Source organism: Myxine glutinosa, chromosome 7 (assembly GCF_964187855.1).
Source record: "Myxine glutinosa chromosome 7, kmMyxGlut1.1, whole genome shotgun sequence".
NCBI classification, from domain to species: Eukaryota; Metazoa; Chordata; class Myxini; order Myxiniformes; family Myxinidae; genus Myxine; species Myxine glutinosa.
The window spans coordinates 38742936-38769064 of NC_136267.1; the positions used below are offsets into that span (position 1 = coordinate 38742936).

At 43.7% G+C, this 26129-nt stretch overlaps 1 protein-coding gene across 18 annotated transcripts in view; it reads left to right on the forward strand.

Moving 5' to 3' along the window:
• Window positions 1-26129, forward strand: part of LOC137431129 (SAFB-like transcription modulator) — a 150176-nt gene that overhangs the window by 42819 nt on the left and 81228 nt on the right. For 10 of the 18 annotated variants that reach the window (XM_068122096.2, XM_078781511.1, XM_078781518.1 and 7 more), the window contains 3 exons: window positions 16989-17101; window positions 24988-25137; window positions 25435-25544. In XM_068122096.2, coding sequence (XP_067978197.2) covers window positions 16989-17101; window positions 24988-25137; window positions 25435-25544 — 373 coding nt within the window. Of the gene's footprint in view, window positions 1-16988; window positions 17102-24987; window positions 25138-25421; window positions 25545-26129 lie in introns of all 18 variants that reach the window. The other 8 variants (XM_078781507.1, XM_078781510.1, XM_078781517.1 and 5 more) reach the window with 1 other exon arrangement.

Consider the following 26129-nt stretch of genomic DNA (forward strand, 5'->3'; position numbering starts at 1 on the left):
AGGATCCTGTTGAGCAATGCTTGCCTGACCCCACACTCTGCTTGGATATGGACTCGAAGGATGTGCTGCTTGAGAGCTCCAAGAGTAGGAGGAAGCCTGTCACTTTCTGCCATGTGTTTGCAAAAGAGATACCATCGTAGTTCGGGGATGCTGTCGATGTGGATGCCATTTGGAGAGTAAGCAGCGCATACAAAGTTAGCTAGTGTGGACCACATGTCCTCCGTCACTTCAGTTGCATCTGAAAGCATTTGCACGGTGTCTATGACATCTTCACATGCTTTGAGGTAGACATGCAGCCAGGTTGCTTTGCCTATTCGAGAGAACCTCCCAGTGTTGTCTGCCCCTGTGAAAGCATGAAAGGCTGGCAACGCCTTTGCTCTTTCGACCCCTAGAGCTGTCCACAGTGGCTCTATTTGAAGTATTCCAGAGGCCATGGAAATGGATGTATTCCTCAGCAGTAGGTCATAGGTTGCTATGACTAGTACCAGGACATCTGTGTCGGGAGAGAAGAACACCAACTGCGCATCATGTGGGTTTCGCTGGGATGCCAGCACAGCCTGGTGGATCAACAGGGTGTCAGCTTCTTCATGGTTGTTGTCCTCGAAGAGCAGGTCACTGTTGCTCCTAGTACGCCCTGAAGCAGTCGTGATGATCAACTTGGATGAGTGACTGTTGTATTCTAGAGTTTTCGCTGCCAGATAGTCAGTCAGATCAGCCTTTGTTTTGTCATGAGAAAGGAATCTGCTCATTGGGATGTGTTTGATGTTGGTGTCATCTCTGACTTGATACTGTACTGCATCCTTTCCTTGCTTTCTTTTAGCCCTGGTAGCACTCTTCAGAGAATCGTTTTTGTACGTGTCAAAGACCAGTATGATCTCATCACAATCTTTTGTTAGAGACATGAGTCTGTCATTGAAGCATTCACCCAGATCGTTGACTTTCACTACAGTGGCTGGTTTCTTTGTCAACTTATGCACAAGTACCATCCCATCCACCAGTGCAATCTTCCGACTTGTAGGTTTACCAGATGTGGATGCCATAGTTCTTGTGTCCATTGGATCTTCTTGTAGAACACTTGCAGCTGGTGTCTGCTGCTGATCTTCGGGGTGAATTTCTGCTCTTGCTAACTTGTCGAGGAGATGAATTAACTTCGACTTGTCAGTGCATGGAAGAATTGTCCCATCTGGAGCGAACAGTGCTCTTGGTGTCACAGTGAACTCGTAATTTCCGATGGCATATTTCTGGTTGACGTCTCTGTTTGACTTGGCAAGGACCATGAGCCTTCCGTACAGTTCCTTAGTCTCCTTCAGATCCACAGTCCTGTCTCTTGAGTTTCACTGTGGTTCTTTTGTTCCCAGACGTGAACATCTTGTTGTTCTCCTTCTTGACTGGTGCCCAGAGGCTAACATCTCCATTGATACGCTCCGACACGTAGTCTTCATACAACTTCTGACCAGTGACATCAATGTTCAAGATCTGTGGTACATACTCGTCTGGGATGTAAGCATTCGTTATCACATTGTGCAGCTTGTCACCTTCAGTGTCAAATGGATTCCCGTGACTCAGTATCGCAGCCTTGATCTTGTTGATTGCTTCATGCTCCCTCTTGACTGCACTTGGACCAAGGTCATGATGTTCTGTGATCTTGTCACCTTCTAGGCCAAACTGACTCTTGAAGTCTTTTGACAGGCGTGATAATTCTGGTGTAACCATGAAGAATCTCTGTCTAGCATTGGCATTGTTAGAGATGCCAATCAGTCCAGAGTGAATCTTCATCAGCTTGTTCAGATGTTCACATGCATGATCTGGTCCAATGGATACAAACGGGATGTCATTCTTGGTTACTGATAGATTGCCAGCTCCTAGTTCTTCCCAGGTCCTAGGGTGATTGGTTCTTAGGTCATACATGTCTGCGATTATACGGGGCCAGAGCCGCTTGTATTTGATCCGGTCCATGGCAAAGAATAACTTGCTCAGTTCTTCTCCAGCTTAGAGGTGAAGCACCAGGTCAGCACTCCGTGATGCTGCCACGAATAACAGGATTGTCTCCACCCGATGTAGATAGTTCATCATTGACTTGAACATTGCATTCTTGGATCTCCGTGCTTCCCACTCCTCGAGTGCCGTCACCACCCCATCAGATGTCAAGACTTGAAGGAGTTTGGTGTTTGCTTGTTTTACAGATTCAGCTTTCGTGCACTTGTTCGTCTCAGCACAGGCAGCTTCTACTCCCTCTGTTGCCTCGAAACACACATCTTTTACTTGTGGGTTGTCCTTCAAGAACTCCTCCAGAACCATTTCATAAAGTGCTACATATGAATATATATGGGCACGGAGAGACCGCTTGTAGTGTGTACATTTCAGGATTTGCTGCGTCGTGGCTGGACCATAGACATCAGCTTCTACCCAAGCATCATCAATGCCTGAGTTCTCCATGGAGGCTCCGAGGGCTCGGAGAGCCGCCATGACAACATGCAGCTCACCCAGTCTGGGGACGACTGTGCGTTTCAAGTCAGGTCTTGCATCCAGCAGTTGCACCACCTTCTCGTAGAGGGCCATGTCAAATGAAATTACAGTGGGATGATCTTCACCAACTGCCAACATCCTTAGCTGACTGGCTTGCATGATCACGGTCAGTAGGGTTGGCCACTCATGCGCCACTTCTGGAAGTAGTGGCAAGGCACCAACCCGAGTCATGGACTGGCGTTCAGACAAGAGCGAGTTGTATCCTGCCCAACCTGGAATCTTGCTGGAGTGTTCCCTCGCTTTCATCCTGGATAGAGCAGAAGCAACAACCCATCCCAGTTGTGTCAGTTGATAGGATCTGGAGACCCCCTTGTTGATGACAAACTCCTCTGTTCTCTTCGTAAGCTGTGGTTTCGGCTTGTCACAGTGCAGCACATCTACATGGTATGGAGTAACCGATAGACTCTGTGCATCACCGATGATCAGAGGTTGCACAACTGGTTCTCCAGGGACATGTGACTTCTGTTACACTGCAGTAATCGTTGCGTGAGTGGTTCCTTTCCCGTCAGGAGTATCCTCGGCAAAGTCCGTGTTGTCTGCAGCAAAGAACACAAAGGCTCCCCTTTTCAGGAATGGTGGCACGTACAGACCTTCAAACTGCCTGGTGTTTTCTACGACAGCATTGGCAAGAGCAGTTTCCATGAGGAGGGCGTGGACAATCGAAACACAGTCGCCATGTGCATTGAGAAGTCCCATCAGCTTTTTGTTGCGTGTGTCATGATGGACAGTCAGAGCCAATCCCAGGACTTGGGAGTTTTCTCTTGAATGGGGTGGCCTGAATGTTGCGGATTCGCTGTTTGGTATGTACTTCACCTGTCTGTTGGATTTGAATCCATACATGATGTTCTGACTCACAGTGAGTGTTGATCTGTCAACAACACTGGTCCTCTTCTCAGTTTCCAGCTTGTCGACAGGCCCTACCATTACCCAGCGGATCATGGTGTATAGTTCAGCCGGAACATCGTTGATATCGCTGGACACCTGTATGGTATTTGCTTCCTGGTCCTTAATGAATTCTGCGATGCTCTTCTGTATCACTTGTGCTGCTTTGTAGATTGTCTTCATGTTGTTCTCGTCATCGCCATCACTTGTGATTGCATAATGAACCATGCTTTCCTCACATGCATCTGGACAGTAGAGGATGGCCGATTTTCTTCGGTCTTTTTGGAGAACAGATGTCACGCTTGGCAACTCAGTGACGATTCTTTCTTTCAGCCACTTTCTATTGAATGTAGGTACATGCTTTTCCAAGTGTTCTGCGCCAATCATATTGACATAAGTGGTTTCAATGTCATCCATGGAGAGATAAGCTTGGTCTTGTGTTTTGACATCTATCAGGTTGATCATCTCAATCAGACTTGCCCGTTGCAGCAATAGTTCTTTGTCTGCGCTGCTTCTGTTTGCGCTAGGTCTGTCTCGTACTACATGGAACACATGTCTTCAACAAGATTTGTGGTACCGAAGGTCAATTGCGTGTGCATCACCTGGTGAGATACATGTGTTGAATCGTGTTTTCAATAATGCATCTTGGGACTTCTCTACAGCCTCTCTAAGCGCTTGACCAGCATTTTCAGTCCTAACCTGGTAGAGTAGTTGGCCATCATCTTTTTGGCAGAAGAAACACTGCTCTTTATCCAGTGGCACTGTACACGAGCGTGTGAACGGGGATGTTGCATCAGATGTTGATGAGCCTGGCTCGTCCATTTCTGTGCTTCCTCTCTTCTGTCCACGTTTTTTTGCAGTATAGTGTCCAGTTGTTACTGCATGCGCATGGCGGTCTCTGGCACGTTGTATCTCGCTCTTGTTAGTTGCACTGGAGTAACAAGTGCGATGCCAAACTGCCTTCTCTGTAGAGAGTGTTTCTTTTGTGCTGTTTTGGAGTCGTTTATGGACTTGAACGTAGATGCCATCATGCAAACTGGCCCTTTCTTCTATTGTCTTCAATAAATGTTGGTAGGAATCTATTCTGGGGTTTAACACCAAGGATCCTTTCTTGACATCATCAGCCTTGCATAAAATGCACTGCTTACAGTTCGTGGACTCCTGGGCTTGCCCCGCCCCTTCACCATCTTGTTGCATCTCACTCATAATGTGACATGTAGAACCTGCAAAGACAGCAAAGCAAAGGGAACCGTCACCGATATATACAACCACCACCTCAGACATATTGATGTATAATAGGCTACAAATACACTACCACCATCACCACAATATCAGGTATATTGCTCAGTATATAAATAATACAAAAACACATGCTGTAAACTAATTATTTTCCTCAGCTGTACCCTGGGGATCAAACTTATTACTTTAGTAGCTTGTCCACCCGTAAACAGATTTTAAGTTCTCATGAACATTAGGAGTATCTGTGTGTTATTTGGCAGTATGCCACAAAGGCCCACAAAGGGCAAAACACTCGCAGTAGAATAGTATTTCTCATTACAGTCAACACAGTCAGGTTCAGCATGTCCAGATTTTAGATTTCGTTGGATTGTTTTTGGGATTTAGAAAAATCAAAGCTCCATCTTATTTAGAAGATGAGATCCTGCGAAACATCAATTTTACGGCGGCCAGTTTGAAAAATCCAAGATGGCCGCCACATAGGAGCTCTATGGTCATGTCTAGCTTATCGAACTTGTTACCATTGGATTCGGGGCCCTTGAAAATCTATGTTTAGCCGTTAGAATCAAAGCTCTATGTTATTTAGAAGCTGAGATATTGAGAAAAATTAGTTCTCGGGTGGCAATTTTGAAAATCCAAGATGGCCGCCATACAGGAGTCTGTGCAAATAGCAACATTGGTTTTCTGACTGACTATACAATATAGTTTCCAAAAATATATAGTTTTCCAAATCCCCCAAAAAATCCAACGAAACTTTAAATCTGGACATACTGAACCTGACTAAAAGCATATATTAATTAATACTAGTAATATTAACACCAATAATTATGAGTCGTTTAATTTGGTAATAACAATAACGACCATATATATTTATATATAATCTCCATCCTGGCTCGAGCACATCTGAGCTTGGTGGAAGGCAAGCTATTGTCCCCCATCGCACCTCAGAGCGAAAGGGGGACTATGGTTTTCCTCTCCGTTCGTGCATGTGTGCGTGCGTGCGTAAGCGAAGGACCGCATTCGAATTTGGTGTGTGGGTGTTACCCACGTCAAAATCCAAGATGGCCGCCGCCATGTATGTCTGATGCCAGGTATGTCTGAACCTTGTGAGCGGAATATCTTGAAAAATAAGTGAAGTACCAACTTCTAATCTGGTGTGTGGGTGTATTTAGGCAAAAGGAAGAATCCTATTGAAAATTGGGTCGCCACATCAAAATCCAAGATGGCCACCGCCATGTATGTCTGCACCTTGTGAGCTGAATATCTTGAAAAATAAGCGAAGTACCAACTTCCAATCTGGTGTGTGGGTGTATCTCGGCATAAGGAAGAACGCTATTGAAAATTGGGTCGTCACGTCAAAATCCAAGATGGCCGCCACCATATATATGTCGGAACCTTGTGAGCGAAATATCTGGAAAAATAAGCGAAGTACCAACTTCTAATCCGGTGTGTGGGTGTATCTAGGCACAAGGAAGAACGCTGTTCAAAATTGGGTCGCCATGTCAAAATCCAAGATGGCCACCGCCATGTATGTCTGAACCTTGTGAGCGAAATATATCGCAGCATGTTTTGTGCGTCTTCCACTTTGTCAACTCACATCACTTCCCTGACGGGGGACCTAGGCGTAACGCTTGTTCAATCAGCACAGCAGGCAGGTATGCTTGCTACAAGGCTGTGAAGACCACTGGTGTATCATACTAACAGGCTCACTAGTGTATCAAAAGTTATAGAAAGGTATGTGGTAATATTCATTTCTTTTATGATGATGAAATGCCATACAACTGAAAATAGTTTTCCCAGTGATGGATGTTCAGGTGAAATATAAATTTCCCCCAAATTTTTACATTATTTTTTTATTTGCATGGTTTTTTAACTCATCTGGACTACCGTCCAGTTGAGTTCATCACATACTGAACTCTCCGGCATCCGTCGTCGTCGTCGTCGTCGTCGTCTGTCGTCCATTAACTTTTCGACGTTGACACTCCAGCGTCCACAAATATCAACCGATTCTGATCAAACTTGGCATGCAGCATCCTTACCCCAAGGACCAGGGTGGTATTGCATTTCAGCTCGATCAGTTGAAAAATGGCGGACGTAGGCGACCATTGTGTTTTTGGTCATGAAAACGACGTTAACACTCTAGCGTCCACAAATATTTATGGATTTTGATCAAACTTGGTGTGTGAGATTTACCACACAAGGTAGGCTGCTCTCGCATGTCAACCCAATCTGTCACAAAATGGCCGCCATAGGCCGGCATATTTTTTCAGCTCTGAAACGATGTTAATAATCTAGTGTCCACATATATTGACGAATTTTCATCAAACTTGGGATGTGAGACCCGACCTACTTTAAAGTTGTCCAGTCAGTTCAGTTCAGTTCTGCTTCCCTGGAAGCTCTAGTTTTTGTCCCCGTCGCACCACGGAGCGAAAGGAGGACTATGGTTTTCCCCTCCGTCCGTGTGTCCGTGCGTGCGTGCATGCGTGCGTAAGCGAAGGACCGCATTCGAATTTGGTGTGTGGGTGCAACCCACGTCAAAATCCAAGATGGCCTCCGCCATGTATGTCTGATGCCATTTATGTCTGAACCTTGAGATGAATATCTTGAAAAATAAGCGAAGTACCAACTTCTAATTTGGTGTGTGGGTGTATCTCGGCATAAGGAAGAACGATATTGAAAATTGGGTCGCCACGTCGAAATCCTTGATGGCCGCCACCATATATATGTCTGAACCTTGTGAGCGAAATATCTCGAAAACTAAGCGAAGTACCAACTTCTAATCTGGTGTGTGGGTGTATCTAGGCACAAGCAAGAACGCTGTTTAAAATTGGGTCGCTACGTCAAAATCCAAGATGGCTGCCGCCATGTATGTCTGAACCTTGTGAGATGAATATCATGAAAAATAAGCGAAGTACCAACTTCTAATTTGGTGTGTGGGTCTATGTCGGCATAAGGAAGAACGATATTGAAAATTGGGTCGCCATGTCAAAAATCGAAGATGGCCGCCACCATATATATGTCTGAACCTTGTGAGCGAAATATCTTGAAAAATAAGCGAAGTACCAACTTCTAATCTGGTGTGTGGGTGCATCTAGGCATAAGGAAGAACGCTATTGAAAAATGGGTCGCCACGTCAAAATCCAAGATGGCCACCGCCATGTGTGTCAACCTTGTGAGATGAATATCTTGAAAAATAAGCGAAGTACCAACTTATAATCTGGTGTGTGGGTGTATCTCGGCCTAAGGAAGAACGCTATTGAAAAATGGGTCGCCATGTCAAAATCCAAGATGGCCGCCACCATAGATATGTCAACCTTGTGAGCGAAATATCTTGAAAAATAAGCGAAGTACCAACTTCTAATCTGGTGTGTGGGTGTATCTACGGATTCTACGCATAATATAAGGGAGAACGCTATTGAAAATTGGGTCGCCATGTCAAAATCCAAGATGGCCGCCTTGCGTCTTCCACTTTGTCAACTCGCATCACTTCACCGACGGGGGACCTAGGCGTAACGCTTGTTGTTCCCCGTCGCACAGCGTAGCGAAAGGGGGACTATGCCTTTCCCCTCCGTCCGTGCGTGCGTGCGTGTTTGCGTGCGTGCGTAAGCGAAGGACCGCATTCGAATTTGGTGTGTGGGTGCAACCCATGTCAAAATCCAAGATGGCCGCCGCCATGTATGTCTGATGCCATGTATGTCTTAACCTTGTGAGATGAATATCTTGAAAAATAAGCGAAGTACCAACTCCTAATCTGGTGTGTGGGTGTATCTCGGCATAAGGAAGAACGCTATTGGAAATTGGGTCGCCACGTCAAAATCCAAGATGGCCGCCACCATGTATGTCTGAAACTTGTGAGATGAATATCTTGAAAAATAAGCGAAGTACCAACTTCTAATTTGGTGTGTGGGTGTATCTCGGCATAAGGAAGAACGCCATTGAAAATTGGTTCGCCACGTCAAATTCCAAGATGGCCGCCACCATATATATGTCTGAAACTTGAGCGAAATATCTCGAAAAATAAGCGACGTACCAACTGCTAATCTGGTGTGTGGGTGTATCTAGGCACAAGGAAGAACGCTGTTTAAAATTGGGTCGCCACGTCAAAATCCAAGATGGCCGCCGCCATGTATGTCTGAACCTTGTGAGATGAATATCTTGAAAACTAAGCGAAGTACCAACTTCTAATTTGGTGTGTGGGTGTATCTCGGCATAAGGAAGAACGCTATTGTAAATTGGGTCGCCACGTCAAAATCCAAGATGGCCGCCGCCATGTTTGTCTGAACCTTGTGAGATGAATATCTTGAAAACTAAGCGAAGTACCAACTTCTAATCTGGTGTGTGGGTGTATCTAGGCACAAGGAAGAACGCTGTTTAAAATTGGGTCGCCACGTCAAAATCCAAGATGGCCGCCGCCATGTATGTCTGAACCTTGTGAGCGGAATATCTTGAAAAATACGCGAGGTACCAACTTCTAATCTGGTGTGTGGGTGTATCTAGGCATACGGAAGAACGCTATTGAAAATTGGGTGGCCACGTCAAAATCCAAGATAGCCGCCTCCATGTATGTCTGAACCTTGTGAGCGAAATATCATATCATAGCATGTTTTCTGCGTCTTCCACTTTGTCAACTCACCACTTCACCGACGGGGGACCTAGGCGTAACGCTTGTTTTCTTTGTTGTTAGAATGTTGACAAGATCACCCCCAAAATGCATATTTTGATATCAATTTTTCAAAAGTTTATGGGGGAGCTTGCACCCCAGACCCTCTGCAATGGAGTCGTTTTCCTTTTTTAAAGCTTCTGCAGTTTCACCGTTGGTGAAGCAATCATAATGCAAAATGCATTTGAGTCCCATCGGATCTCACTATTCGTGGTTCCATGTATTCGCAGTTGATAAAATGCTTGTGCAATATCGGATAAAATGCTTAACTGCTGTGCAATATCTTTCATCACCTGCATGGTTTTCTTGTTTTGTGACGCACTCTGTGGTGTTTACAATGTGAAACTCGTGCAAGAGCATCAGACCATCCGCAACCATGGGTGGGATCTGTTTGAATTGTGGTCCTATTCACTGATACGGATGGGACATGTTTCACAATCATGGTATGACCATCTTATTGATCGAATTGTCTGGAAGCTTGATCCTTTATTGACTGTACCTGAAGGTCATGTTGTAGTTTAATGGTTTCTCTATTCGCAGAAAAGTGTCCTGCAAATTTGGGGGGGTTTTTTTCCATTCGTGGCCGTGTCCCACTATTTCGTGGTTTTTCGAGGGTGAAAAAAAAAAACATTTCACCAGCCACGAGTTTGACACATTTATAAAACCCATCTTTCGCAAGGCATCCATAAAACAGCTGGACAAACGCAAAAAACATCGAGGTGCGAGCATTACCTACTCCTGCGTTCTCTGCCATGTTTAGCGTTTTCATGGCTTTTGTGGGAAATCCCATCATTCACACTGAACAGCTTCATGTGATATCCCATCATTCACACTGTCAACAGCTTCACATGATATTCTGCTGTTCACAGGTAAACATTGTTTTGCGGGATATCCCAACAGACTGTAAACATTGCTTCGCCAGGGTATCCCACCAGCTGCATAAGTCATCCCTGCGAGTTACTGTACAGAATGAAAACACTCCACGGTATCTATTGGTGCAATTTGCTGTCTCCCTTTCCCCCCATTGAAACAATGGCATGGCATGCATTCGTGGATTATTGCCGACATTCTCGGGATTTGCCCCTCACCATTTGGGGGTTTTGTCTTGCCATTCGCGGATTATGCCTCGCCATTTGTGGATTTTCAAGATTCGGGAACCAATCCCACCTTTTTCCAATGAAACAATGCCTCCCCTTTTGCGGTTTCGCAATTCGTGTTATTTCCCAGGAACGTATCCCCCACGAATAGTGGGTCCTGACTGTTTATGAAAGAAGGTGAGGGATATTCAATGGAAACTTTCATGGCGAGCCAAGGCTGGCACATTGGTGGTGAATCTGCAAGTTCTCACGCCCAGGCAACAAGTAAATGTCCTGAAGTGAAACGGATTATTTAAAATGGCAAGTACATTTTGAACTTGGTGTTCAATGTGGACTAGGGTGCATCAAACGCCCTTAGGTTCTTGGATTTTAATGTCTATTCTCTCAAATGTTACACTTGTTGGTAGAAGTATGTATGCAAAAAATAAATGAAATCAGAGGTGGTCCTGGGTGGCCACCGGCCACTTTTATATATTTAGGGCCATTTTCGGGGCCGCACTATGTAAAAATGTTTGATTTTGTTATTTTACACCCAAACCTAGTCATGTTTGGTATCAAATTGAAGGTCTTGATGAGAGGAATACAAATATAACAATTTTATGCAAAAAACGATGGTTTGATAATTAGTTTGTATTTTTACATGAATGAAATCGGAGGTCTAATCGTGGGTCCCATACTAGTAGTCTAATAATATCCTTTATTTTCTTTCAGATGGCAGATAAGAAGACCAGATTAGCAAGTGCCATTTTTGGTCTTGGCAATGCTTTTACAGAAGCAGATGGTACATTGACAGGAGTCCGCCTCCCAACTTGCCGGCAGGTTCTTCGATGCGTGATGTGGTACATCCAGAAAGAAATATGTGAAGGCAAACAAACTCAGCCACTGAAATGGAAATCTGCCAGCATCGTCCTTATCCAGCTGAAAAAATTCTACACTAAAGCAAATATTCCTATGCTTTCAGACCATCAATGCTGCAAACTAATACTTGACCTTCTTAATGACAATAACAAATTGCGTCAAATACCTGTTTCTCGCCGAGAATCTCCAAGCACTTTGGCTAAGTTGCAAACCATGAATGAACGTCTTGATAAGACCTTTGGTGTATGGACAAAAGATGCAATGACAAACATTAAGAATGAGGAAGATAGAGTATTTTTAGAGTCAATGAAATCTGACAGAGTAGCCTCATTTGGTGGTGTTGACAAGAAGAAAGTTGATAAAGATCATAGAAAAGAAAAACGCCTCTTAGCGGAAGCTTCAAGACGAGAACGTCATGAATCATCCAGTGTACAAGAGATGACAATTAGTTCTGTATGCTCTGATGATAGTGACTCTGCAGATAGCTTGGAAGAAACTGAAGAAGAGGCGATTCCAGAGTTTCAAAGGAAGCGTAGTCACCACAGATCAACATATGCAGGTACATCTGCCTTTATTCCTCATGATATTCTGAAAAGACATTCAGTTGTGTCTGTTGCTACTCGACTAAACATAACTCCTGTTCAACAGGTTGCGCTCACCAAAGCTGTAATTCAAGAGGCAGGAGGTGATCCACGTCGTGTGGCCAAGTCGTACTCAACTGCTGATAAGGCTCGACGATCAATAACAAGTGCTATCGCCAAAGATATTAAAGAAAATTGGATCGCCCCAACAGCTGCAACACTTCACTGGGATGGCAAGCAGATACCAACGCTCACAAACAAGAATGTCAAGGAAGAAAGATTGCCAGTGTTGGTTGGGAATGCCACTGATGTAAAGCTACTGGGGGTGGCTAGATATCCTCCTGGAAGTGATAGGTCATCAGGTGACATCATTGCCGAGCACACTTACACGTATCTACATTCATGGAAGTGCAAACAATCAGTTGTCAACTTATGTTTTGACACAACAGCATCAAACACTGGACACGTTACAGCTGCCTGTGTTACCATTCAATCAAAACTGGACCGTGCTCTTCTGTGGTGTGCATGTCGCCATCATGTTGGAGAGGTAATCCTGGATCATGTGTTTGACGTTCTCAAAATTGAGGCATCAAAGTCTCCAGAAGTATCTTTGTTCCAAAAATTCCAGAAGAATTGGGAACGCATATCGCATGCAAAGAATGAAAGTTTAACCAAAATTGACATTTCCATGTACAATGACTATGCACAACAGCTGCTTTTATCCTGCAAAAACAAGGTTTTAAGCACAATCCGCACAAGCGCTTCATACTGTAGGGAAGACTACAAGGAAATGGCACAACTCTGCCAGGTAGTCCTCGATGATGATGTCACAAAACAAGGAACACTCCACAGACCAGGGGCCATGCATAAAGCAAGGTGGATGTCAAAGATTCTTTATTCCATCAAAATATGCCTACTTGAAGAGCAAATTTCTCTACTACCTCGAGGAACTGTAACAACACAACATCAACAGAAAAAACTGAAGGAGTTTGTTGTTTTTGTTGTTTATATTTATTGTGATTGGTGGCTCATATGTCAGTCTGCTTCAAATGCCCCATGGTTTGATTTGTGCTTTTACAAGACTCTGCTCAACTATAAAGCTGTCAACTCAAACATTTCAGTCAGCGCTGTGAAAGCCTTTGATAGACATTTGTGGTATTTAACCCCAGAACTGGTTGTTTTGGCACTGTTCAGCAATGCAATTCCTCAAAAGGATCGTCGTGCCCTTGCAGATGTGTTACTGGCCATACAACCAGATGAAATGCCAAGCACTCCAAAACACCGCTACGGTTCTGGATATGGCAAACCGTCATTTCCAAAAATTACAGAAGCGACAACCCTGGCTGATCTTGTGAACGAGGACTCGTGGTTTACAGTAAACCTTCTTCACCTAGATATGACCTTCCTAACAGAGGATGTTGACACTTGGCAGAACAATGAGCACTTCAAGGCAGCCAAGTCCATTGTGGATGGGCTTAATGTTGTGAATGACCCTGCGGAGAGAGCAGTAAAGCTCGCAACTGATTTTGTCTCAACTGCAAGAAGAGAAGACCACTTCCAAAATCTTCTTCAAGTGGTTGAATGTGACCGTAAAGCGAGGCCAAATTTGCGGAAACGAGCAAAGTTGGAGTAGTGACATTGGCGTTGTGCTTAATACATTTTCAAACTTTTAATCAATGAAAGTACAATACTACAACACTGTACTACAACTTTGTAATATGAAGAACGATTTTGGTTAATTTTACATTGACATGTAAGGTTGTTTTAACTGTTTGATATTAGGCATTTAGTAAAAGTAGGACTTTACTTTTGTATATAGGTATAATGGTTAATTTTACATTATCTTGTAGTTAATTTTACATTATCTTGTAAAGTAGTTTAGCTGTGGCCCTAAATGGCCCTAAATATATAAAAGTGGCCGGTGGCCACCCAGGACCACCTCTGATTTCATCTATTTTTTGCATACATACTTCTACCAACAAGTGTAACATTTGAGGGAATAGACATTAAAATACAACAACTTTTTGAAAATCATGGGGCGTTTGATGCACCCTAATGTGGACGCAACACGCTTATTTTGGAAGTGCATATGTGCACTTTCATCTCCTTTGCAGACAGATGTTTTTGGCTTTTCGGGTGCTAAAGATCTTCTTATCTATCCTCCTGTTGGGTGGAATGCAAAAAAATCTCCTGTTGGGGGGGTGGATGCCAAGGATTGCCTTACCTTCCTGTTGGAGGGTTGGGAGGGCGGATGAGCAAGGGGGGAGGGGGGATCGGGTGTGATGCTATCATTTATTTGTTTTACATTAAAATATTTATTACTTCCCTACCGGTTTCACCGGAGGGGACTATAGGGTTGCACCTCTCTGTCCGTCCCACCTGCGGTTTTTTTTTTCCGGTTTTTTTTTTTTTTTTTTCCTTCATCATACCTCCTGACATAATCAACTGAAACTTCGTAAATGTTCTGTGACGTCATAATAAAGCTAAGTTCGAGTTTCAGGTGGTTTTGTCAATTTTTCAGTCATGCCCTTTCTTGGACTTGAAAATATCACATTGGTAGGGGGACATGTATTGCAAAGCAATTCTCCCTCTTGTTTGTGCTGTACTGTATTATATTGTCTTTAACACAGATATAACTCGAACGGCACTCGGCAGAGCGCATTCCTCCGCCAGGCTGAGCAGTTTGTTTTGTATCCCACCAATAGGCCAGATCTGGATTCTGAAGTAAACCAAAATCTAATCGGCTTGTTCTCGTCACCTAACCAACTCATCCTCCAAGTTAGTCATAACTCGTCCACAACTTTTTAAAATGTTTTATATATGTATGTATATGTATATATATATATATATATATATATATATCCTATCTATCTATCTATCTATCTATCTATCTATCTATATATCTATATATATATATATATATATATATATATATTGCTGCGGAACCCAACGGCGGCCTATGGTTCCCCTTTGAGGGGAGATTAGTCCCCTCGTTTGTGACTGACCGGCGTGGTCCCTGAAGCTGCACCGTGACCTCCGGAAAGGCCGATGCACAGCCCCTTTCGTACCGCGGACAGATGTTACTTGATTGCCGAGCGATGTTTAGCAACCGCAGCACGAACTGTTACCAAGACTAACCCGATCCTGAAACGTTGGCCAAAATCGTGCCACAGGTGTCCAATGAGGGAAAAGACAACAACGACGGATGTAGAGGAAAGAAAGGCAAAGGGTAAGAAATACAAATATGATTTATTTACTATTTACACAATTGAAAGCAACCAAGGAGGAGGAAGGATAATAAAATAAAAACAGAAGAAGAAGAAGCGGACACAGTGCACCTTAGCTTACCTATGCAGTCAAACTTAACCCAGGACAGAACAAACAAAAGACAGACTCACACGAATGGGGAATGAAGGCAGGAACGATTGGCTGGAAGGAGGGGAAGGTCCAACTGGAACCGGAGCACGGTCGGGCCGGGAGTGAGCAGCCGCCACCCCCTTCTCGATCGGCACGTTCAGCAGCCGCCGTTCCTTCGCGGCCACGGGCGAAAACTGCCGTCGAAGCTCAAAGCTGTGGTGGTTTAAAGCTCATGGGACATCCCTCTCTCCTCTCCTGGATCATGCAGCTCGTCTCAGGTGCGTCGCGTGCTTTTTAAGCGCTCATCCTCTGTGCTCATCTCCGTAGCTCATCTGGACTCATCTCGACTCATCTGGACTCATCTCCGTAGCTCATCTGGACTCATCTCCGTAGCTCATCTGGACTCATCTGAGGTGGGGGCGTCTCCCGCGGGTTATATAGGCCACCCCCTTGAGCCTTTGCGAACCTACTCGACGGTTCTCCCCACGCCCTCTCAAAGCCAAACCCCTCGTTCTGGGTTGGTCGGCAAGGGCTGGCTCACTCCTCCCCTCTATGACGAGGTGGAGACACACCTTTCTTCTCCGAGCCGACCGCGTGCTCAATGGAGGCAAATGCAGTTGGTAATAAAGGCTTTAGGAATGGGAATGAAAGGGAATCTACTCTATTTGAATTCGGTGCAATGGAGTATTAATTAATGGAAGACAAAGCCTTAACCTAATACACAGAATAAGGGAATAACTACCAACAAGGAGGAAATCTATGATTGGCTAACGTGATTGTTTATGACCTCACTAAGGGACGCCCTTTGACCTTTATGCACAACTGGAGGAAGGAGGGTGATATTTTTACAACAATAAAAAAACACAATTCTCATTTCCACAACTATATATATATACCCATTCTCTCAATGGGGATTAGATAATTCTCATATCCTAATCGATATTCAGATTTTCACAAAAAAGATTCGGTCTTTTCCCACCCCCAACTTGTCCACAAAGTTTTGTCCAAATACCTCCATAACATTTAAAGATAACGTCCTATATTTCGGATTTAGCCCCATCACTTAATGGTGAAGAATCACTTAAAAAAATTATCTGACCCGAATGCTAATTTGAACCTTGACCAATATTAAATCAATTTTTCCTCATCACATAGGCAACCTCTCCACCAAGTTTTGTCCGAATCTGTCAACTTTTTTGAGATATCCTGCTATATATTGTTTTTGACCCTATCTCTCTGCTATATTATATTTTAGCTCTTTCACAAGCCTCGATCTTGTAAATAAAAAACAAACAAAAAAAAAATGGTGAAGAATCACTAAAAAAAAAATTCTAGTATCAGGATCCAGATCTTCACTGAAATCTAATCGTATCATCAATATCACATACGATACCTCTCCGCCAAATTTCGTCCGAATACGTCTGCAACCTTTTGATATATCTTGTTTCCAGACAGACAAACAGACAGGGGTGAAAACATAACCTCCATCCACCTTTGGTGGCAGAGGTAACTATACTGTAGAACTGTATATATTTTGATGTTTTGTCAGGTTATGATGCTATTAATAATCAATTTGCGCAAGCTCAGAATGTATCCCTATCTCTTACATTGTATAACTATATTGTTTAACACAATTTTCCATAGTGCAACAACCTCCAGGAATGCATTATTTGCACTAAATGAGGTCCAAGTGTATGTTGATGCTTTTTATTTTTGACCATGAACCTTTCTTCCTCTTATCTATGAACTTTATTTAATTGAAGCAATTGTTTCCTCTGTACCTGTTCACAGGTCGTAGTAGCAGTACGAGCAGTAATGGCGCAGGGCGTAACCTTTGGGTCAGTGGACTGTCATCAACTACCAAGGCGACTGACCTGAAAAGTGCCTTCACAAAGTATGGCAAGGTGTGTGATTTGATTTGCCCAAGTTTTGTCGAATTTATTATTTTTCTCATTCTCCCCTCCATCCCTACAAAATATCATTATTTTTCTGTAAGTCATTTCAATTTGATTCTTTTTCTTCTTTCCTCTTTCTTTGTCACTGCATCTGGAAAAGCATCACGTTAAACTTGAAGTATCGGAAGACTGCTTTAATGTGTGATGAATGTGCACAGGTTTAATGGGCATAATGGCCTTTCCTTGTCAAGGGTCTGGCAACAACAACAACAAAAAATCATTTTCGTGATAAACTGGAAGTGCACTTTTAAGATTATCCCAAGAATCGGTGTTTTTGGTGCATGATGAATTTTGGAATTTTTATCAAAATAATGTTGTGCGTATGGGTCCTTGTGTGTAAATGTGACTGCACCCTCTGTGCAATTTCTTTCATCACCTGCATGGTTTTCTTGTTTTGTGACACTCTGTGGTGCTTACAATGTGAAACCTGTGCAAGAGCATCAGACCATCCGCAACCATGGGTGGGATCTGTTTGAATTGTGGTCCTATTCACTGATACGGATGGGACATGTTTCACAATCATGGTATTGTTGATCGAATTGTCTGGAAGCTTGATCCTTTATTGACTGTACCTGAAGGTCATGTTGTAGTTTAATATTATGGATCCTCCCCACTTTCCTTACGCCCCTTTCCCTCTCCCCATTTTCCATTACCTTTGCCAATCGTGTTTAAAAAAACATTGCTGCTGTTTATCTGTTGGTCTGGGAAACTAGCTTGTGTTACTGATCTCAAAAGTTTATAAAGTTTTAAAATGCTATCATTTCTGTAGTGAAAGAGCCACCATCGAAGCGGCTCTTCAATTTTTAGGTCATCTCAACTTGATTCTCGAAGAGACGAACTTGTAAAATGGGTCATGATGTCCGGATCTCTATCCGTCTGTTAACTTGGTGCTGTTTTTCATACTTCTCTCGTCACCTGGCTGATTGTTCTGACACATGGATACAAGACAGTATCACGCATAATCGTTTTGGCTTAGATTTTTCGATTTCGGATCATGGGGGCTCCAAAGGGGGGGTTGGGTTGGAGGTATGCCTCTTGAAATTTCGGATCCCCACTCGTCCCTTTACTAACGAACCAATTTCTCTGAATCTGAATCGTTCTACTCGATAGTCTGCATGATCGCTCTGTTTTAGATTTTTCGATTCTGGTTAATGGGGGTCTCCAACGGGGGGGTTGGGTTGGAGGTTTGCCCCCTGATACTTCGGAGCTCTACTCGTCACTAATTTACCAACCGATTGTTCTGAAACCTGGTTCAACCCTTCTACTTGATGGTCTGCAGGATGGCTCGGTCTTAAATATTTCCATTTTGATTTTTATGTCCCCGCCGACTAAGTTGCCGGAGGCATTATGTTTTCAAGTTGTCCTCCCGGCTGTACATCTGTCCGTCTGTGATAGGTTTCCGTTACCCCTACAACTTGAGAACAGCTGAAGGGATCTTAGTCAAACTTGGTTGCAGGTATGTATGAGGTAAAGATTAACCGATTAGATGTTGGGGTCAAAGGTCAGAGGTCATGTTCGTTAAAAATCCTGTTACCACGATAACTTGTGAACCAGTGATGGGATGCTGACCAAAATTGGTACAGTATGTATTATGATGCAAACACAACAACACACAACATGCATTTTAAAGGCCATTTTCCCTGCTAGAGCAGGGATTAGATGCAAAGATTAACTGATTTGATTTTGGGGTCAAATGGTCAAGTCTGCAAAAGGTTTATAACTTGAGAATGGCTAAAGGGATCTAATTCAAACACGGTACAGATATGTACGTATAATGATGTAAAGATCAACTGATTCGATTTTTGGGGTCAAGAGGTCATGTTTAGTATAACTTGCCGCTCCAACTCGTGAACCAGTGATGGGATTTTGAACAAATTTGGTCTTAGAATATATTGTTGCGGATCTCAGCGCCGGCCTTCTCCCCTTACCAAGGGGGGATTAGTCCCCTTGTCTTTGACTGACCGACGGGACCCGGGACCTATGGCGTCCTTCCCGGAGAGCGCGAAATAAGGTTTTAGGACTAAGAATTCGCTATTACCTAATTACTCGCGCTGCCCAGAAACAAGGAAATAACCCGAGCCGTTGTCAATTACTAGACCCCGATCCAAGCGGTTCTTATTCGTGCCACGCTTACCCAATGATGGAAATCACAGAAGCGGTCGAATTGGAAGAAAGGAATAACAAGATTTATTCACACTATGTACAATGATGAGAAGAAGAAGACACAGTGCAGCCTTAATCACAGTCTTAACTTATTCCCCAGACAAACGGGCCCGTCTCACACACAAACATTCACACGGGGATTGCAGACGAGGGTCAGCTCGTCCAGGGATGGCGTCCGGGCAGCTCTCTCTCCGGTCCCCAGCTCGCACCGCGAAGTAGATGAATAGAGATGGCAGGAGCTCTCAGCGTGTCGTTGGTGCGCACGGGATAATCATGGGGCGAACGGTAGGGGCTGGGCTCTGGCGGTTAATCACTCGCGTGGCTGCGTATGTAATAAGCGAATAGGCGCTAACGATGCGCTCTTCAATTCCTTCAAGTCCTCGTGCACAAGTTCTCTCGCGAGTCCTTTCGATACAGCGCAACTCCTTCCAGTCCTTCGCATGCGAGTCCTCTTCCAACCAGTCCTGTTCAAGGGCTTTGTGCGAAGACATATAGCCCTGCCCAGCGAACTCTCTGGCACTTGCGAGACGCGTCTTGCCACGCCCTATCATGCCATGCCCTTCGAGCCCTGGTTGGCTGGTGGCCCTTACCGTCATCGCCTTCTGACGCGCTGCTTGACGCAGCCCCTCCTCGATCCTCGCGCTCCTCCCTCTTCATAGGCCTACCTCGTGTTACTTGACTAGTTTCGAGCAAACAAAGGGCAGCGAAACACACGGAGGGATCAGCCAAAATGGGGCGCGGGATCGAGTTTGCCCATAGATGGATTTGGAGGGTGGCCGCACAATGAAAGGACCTAAGCTCATTTCTTTACACAACGCAGATATTACTGGGGAAATGGCCTACTCTTACACATACTATGACATAACTAATACTCTAAGTGGGCCTACGTGTTGCTGGTGGACTAACTATGGGGGGGAAAACCTTTAACCTTTAATGATGTCATATGTACAAATCTCAAAACCGTATCAATACGATACAAAGATTAACTGATTGGACAATGGCATCTGATTGGACATTGAACTGATGATGATGATGATGATGATGAACTAATTGGACATCTGACATGTTTTGTGGTGCTTTGACCTTCTCTCAAGACAGCACCACCTTGTTCTAGTTGTTGGTAAGTTATAGTTAGTCCTAGTTAGTAACTAGTTCCACGATTCCACTACTTTGCTACGGGGCGAGAGCATTCTGTTGGCTTGAGCTAGGCTTGCGACACTGCTGCCGCTCCGCTATTTCTTCGGGTCGTGCTCTGTGCGCTCCGCCAAAGGTGCCTCCCCTGGAGGATAGTTTGATCGCGTGGGCTTGCTGCCCTTGAGCCCAGGGGACTCATCTCCATCATTGCCATGCCTGCAATGGCTAATTTAAATGTGTAGTCTTGTTCTCAACATGGTGTGCAAGAAGCTTCGTGCCTGTTTCTGGGTAATGGGGTTTGACTGCTTCAGCTGTCGCCAAATGATAGGAGACTAGAGGGCTTCTCCTGCCTTCACGTCCTCTGGGGGTGCTACATATTACCTCCCCAAACCTCAGTTACGGTGCACCTCAGAGTCTCGAGAGGGAACGTGGCAGAAAGATTTGTTATTTTGAGTGTTCTAATAAACCATGGCGAAACCACACCAATGCAATTGTCGAACAAAACAAGTAATTGTATTAAGAACCCTCCATGCGCAATAATAACACTATGAAAGAAAGTACAATGAATCCATCACTTGCATCAAATGAACAACACATATGATACCATCATTCCCCAATGCTCTCAAAGCAATGAACTCACGGACGTGACTCACAGCTCTCTCCTCCTCTCTCTGCCTTTTTCCATCTCTTCTTCCAGTCTGTTTGCCACATCTTCCTTTCTCCTTCACAAACATTTATTTTTACCTTTTACTAAAGTCATCTTATCACACAAAAATCTTAACAACAATATTACTTGAAACTAAAAATCCTACAAGTATATAATAACAACAAAGGCAGAATTGATGGACCCGTAACACAGGCTACTTGTCTCATCAATACATTGGTGATGCTGACCACGAAGGCTGAGGGGTGATTACATTTTTTGCATGCTGGAATATCCGAACTTTAAATGACGGAACTGATAATCAGTCTCTTCTTATTAGAAAAACAGCTCATATTGATAATTAACTTGGCAGACTTTGCATTGACATTACCTGATCTATCTAAGACCCGCCTGAACAATCGATGCACGAAACGATACAGGAAGGAAATGTCATAATCTTCTGATCTGGCAACCTTGAGGGACAGAAGCAGGAACATGGCGTGGGCTTTGCAATTAGGAATGGACTGGTCCCGAGTATTGATGATCTGACCTGTCACTCAGAGGTTGATGTCCTTGCGCGTTTCCCTCATCCCATCTGATCACATGTCTTTTATCAGTGTGTATGCATCATTGTATCAACTATGATTCATCCATTACTGGAAAGGGAAAAATTTTGCGAGACTATCGCATTGTGTCAACCACACCAGAAGTCGACGCTGTTTTAATACTTGGCGATGTCAATGCCATGCCCGTGTTGGCAGCAATTCTGACATGTGGCCACAAGTTTTAGGCCATTGTGGTGCAGGAAAGATGATTGAAAATTGGCAGCTGTTGCTGGAATTTTCTAGTTTCCATAGCCTCACAATTACCAGTACCTTATTTACAATGAAAGATGGCTTGGAAAGTTATTTGGCTCTATCTTAGATCAGGTCACTGGCACCTGCCTGACCATGTGCTTGTAAGGCAGCAAGATGTAAAACAAATCTTCCACTGTCAGACAATGCACAGTGCAACATGCAACACCTGACCATGTCTTGGCTCGTTGTGGTAAATTCAAGATTCTTCACAAGCCAAAGAAAAGGCATTTGGTCCGTCCTCGGATTACAATTGTTAAGCTACAATATCCTTTCACTCAGTCGTGACTGCACGAGAAACTCACATCTACTTTTGGCAACCAATGTGTACTAATGATGACCTGACTCCAAAAACCCTATGGATATGCATTCTAGATGCCGTCTATGAAACAGCCAAATCAGTTTTGGGTTTGCGTTGCAGGAATGACCCAGACTGATTCAGTTAACATGCCTCAGTTCTGCTGCCCCTGATATAAAAGAAAAGGCAAGCTCTGATCCAATACAGATCTGACAAAAACGAAAGCAACAGTGCTTCAGGCATTCCTGTTCAGCTGTTGAATTGGAAAGCAGACAATGTAAACGGTATTGGGACTGTCTATGTGACCGCATACAGCAGTGTGCCGACTGGAATGGCAGTCGATGTTTGTTCAGGGGTCTCAAAGAAGCACTTGGTCCAAGAAAAAAGTCCACTGCTCCCATCACTAACTTAGCGAGCAAGCAAGCCTTTAACATCTGATGAAGATGTAATGCAGCGTCGGACTGAGCATTACCTCGAACTGTGTTCACGCAAAACTAAAGTCAACAGATCAGAGGCTCTTGGCTTCTTCAACTAAAAAAAATAACCACATTTAGAGGCCATTTTTCCCCGCAAAGCGAGGGTTGGCCTTTTTCGGGGACCGTGGTTGTTGTTTTTCGGTCCCCTTTTTGAAGTAATGTTTTACAGCCGGATGCCCTTCCTGCCGCCAACCCTTTTTGTCGCCTTTTACGACAAACGGGGAATTACCAGTGAACTGGTACTCAATTAGCCGACCTCGGAAGGATGACAGGCTGAGTCAACCCCCCTGGCGTTAATTCAGCGATCGACCAGGATTCAAACCCAGGATCCTGGGATCCTAAGCTGGCACCCTAGCCGCTAGCCCAACACCAGGCTTCTTCAACGTCCAACAAAATTGGATCTTAGTTGTTACCACCATCCTTTAGACTTTAGAAGTTCAATTAGCTGTTTGTGCCCTCTTGTGGAAAAGCCACAGGCATAGATGGGGATCCCTGGTGAGATGTTTTTTTTTTGTTTTTTTTGTATACAGAATCGAGTCTCGTGTTAGAGCTAAGATCCTTTGTTTATGTGTAAAGGCTAATAATTTATAAACATGAAGGAACTGGTCTACTTTAGTGTGCCAGCTTGTACTTTAATGCTGGAAAAATGGAGAAGTTCCCCAAGAGTGAAAGGATGCCTAAATTGTCATCCTGTACAAGAATAAAGGAGATAAATCTGACAATACCAATTGGTCATTTCACTGCTGTGTGTAGCAGGCAGGGTAAGTCGTGGCCCAAGTCGTGCTCAACAGACTGAAAAAGCTGGCTGACAATATTTATCCTGAGAGTCAATGCGGTTTTAGAGCTGGTAGATCGACAGATACGAGTTTTACCTTAAGACGGCTACAAGAAAAATGTAGAGAACAGCAGCAAGAACTTTGCACAATGTGATGGAAACCTCTTCAATCCTGCTCGCCTGAATGCCAGGACTACGACAATAACACTCATCCACGAGCTGTTATTTGCTGATGATGCCGCCCTTGTCTCACATTCGGCCGGTGGATCACAGGCAGTCTTTGATGCTTTCTCTAAAGCGTATGACTAGTTTGGGGTCACTATCAGCAAAAATAAAACTGGGAATATGCCACTGTATGGCAGTGACCCCATCCATTGAACTTGCATGGTAGAGAGCTGCAAGAGGTTGAACAGTTTGCCTGCCATGGCTCGATACGCACCAAATCCAGTCAGGCAGGTGAAGATGTTTCAGCTCGTATTGCCACATTTGGCAACTTTCAAAAGAGTATGCAATAACAAAAACCATATGACCAACACAGCGACACATACCAAGCATGTGTTCTCAGTGTACTTCTCTATACTGCTGAAATGTGGCTTTTGTATGCCAAGCAGAAGTGCAGGCTGAACTCTTTCCATTTCTCGTGTCTGCGGAAGATCTTGAACATTCCTGACACGGAAGTTTTGTAGTATTGGCTAAATTGGTTAGTATTGTGGCGACGCCAAAGTGGCGTCGATTGCTGTGGCTTTGGCATTGGTTGTATGGATGATGAGCGTTTGCCCAAATCGGTCCCTTATGGAGTTCTAGATGACATTATCTAGACAAGTCCAAAACTTCACTTCAAATATCTGTGCAAACAGGATTTGAAGGACTGCAATCTGTTGAAAATTTCATGGGTAGCTACTGTGCTCCGAAGAGTAGAGGAAAAGAGTAAGTGATGGAGTTGTATCCTTTGAGACGAGGTGAGGTGAGTTGAGTTGAAAGGCGAAGCAAAAGAGACAAAGGAGAAAAACAACACTTCATGCAGATTGTAGCTCCAGCTTTGAATGCCTCAACTGCAGTCGGCAGTGTGTGTCACGTAGGCTCTTTTCATTTATGAGGACACCAAACATGAGACTTAAAAAAACCAAAAAATACCACCACTAATGTTTTTGCCAATTATGATGAATATGGAATAACCCAAAATGTGTTTAATCACCATCTGATAGAATAGCCTAGCCACAGCAATTCCATTGGGTATGAGTGAAGCTGTAATGTGTTAGCTTGGGAAAAAAAATAAATTCTGCAGCTCTTTTGAAGTTGGGGAAAGGTGAGCATTTGATGTAAAACAAAGTCTGCAATTTTCTTGTGGACTGTACCAGCAAATTTGATGTGATCATAATAGCTGTTGATAAATTTCATCCTTGTTGGAAGTCTGGCATGAGTCTGTTTTGCTCAGATAATAAAGGTCCCAATGTTTTGCATAGTGGTGATAAGAATTATTTTCATCTGTTAGGTCATAGGTGCAAAGATTGTGACAAGTGCTCGCAGCCCTGGCTCCCGCTGCTATGGTTTTATCACCATGACGACAAACGAGGAAGCGACGCTGTGCATAAGTAGCCTTCACCGTACAGAATTGCATGGCCATATGATATCTGTGGAAAAGGTGAGCATTTCAGTTATTTTGGAATTGCCTTCATTGTGAAGGGTTAACTCGAAAGCTTTCTCAATTTGAAACTTTTATGATGTACACACAAACTGAAGGCAAAAAAGGATTTGCAGGTTACGACAACAACAACATGCATTTTAAGGCCATTTTCCCTGCAAGAGGGGGTTAGCCTGATTTGCAGGTTAAGGATGTAAAGAAAGAGGAACATGTTTTTGGGGATTTTTGGTGGTAAGAACCATGATTGCTCTGCCATGGCTTTACCTGGAATTACTCCTCTCACTGACTCGCGTGCAGGCAAAGTCCAGCCCAGGCAGCAAAAAGCCTGGTGAAAAGGAGACAGACAAGAAAGAGAGCAAGTCGACCTCCAGTAGTGATCGCAAATCTACAGATGGCAAAAATCACCAGTATGTGCCTTATTTTCCACATTTTTATTCTTGTATGCAAATTGTTAATCTTTTTAACCCTTTGAGTATGGATGATGTCCAGTGCCGCTACCCGTGAAAAAGTTTTGTGTACGGATGACGTTATTACACATCATCGACTATACCTATAAATAAATAGATCGTCAGTCCCTGGTTGCATTCCCGTACCAAAATGCAAAATTAATCCTGTACTAGGGGTATTTTTTATCAAAAAAAAAATCCCGTACTCAAAGTGTTAATGATAGTCAAGTTTGAGTTAACATTTTGGGTTTTGATGTCATCTCTAATTTGCTTGTGCTTCTATGAAATTGTTTGTCTTTTGGTGCTATTTTTCCTCCAAGAGTTAAATGGTGGTTGAAGTCTGTTTGTCCAATCGAATGAAATTGTGCTCGGTGACCTTTATATGTAGCATGGTACTTTTATATATTACTAGCTGGAGCACCTGACGTTGCCTGTTGCTGTTCTAATCATGTTGGCATTTAAAAAAAAAAAAAAAATTTGTGGGGGTGTAAAACATTTTGCTACACCCACAAAGGAATGGGGTTAGCGACCTTTTGATATTTCCTT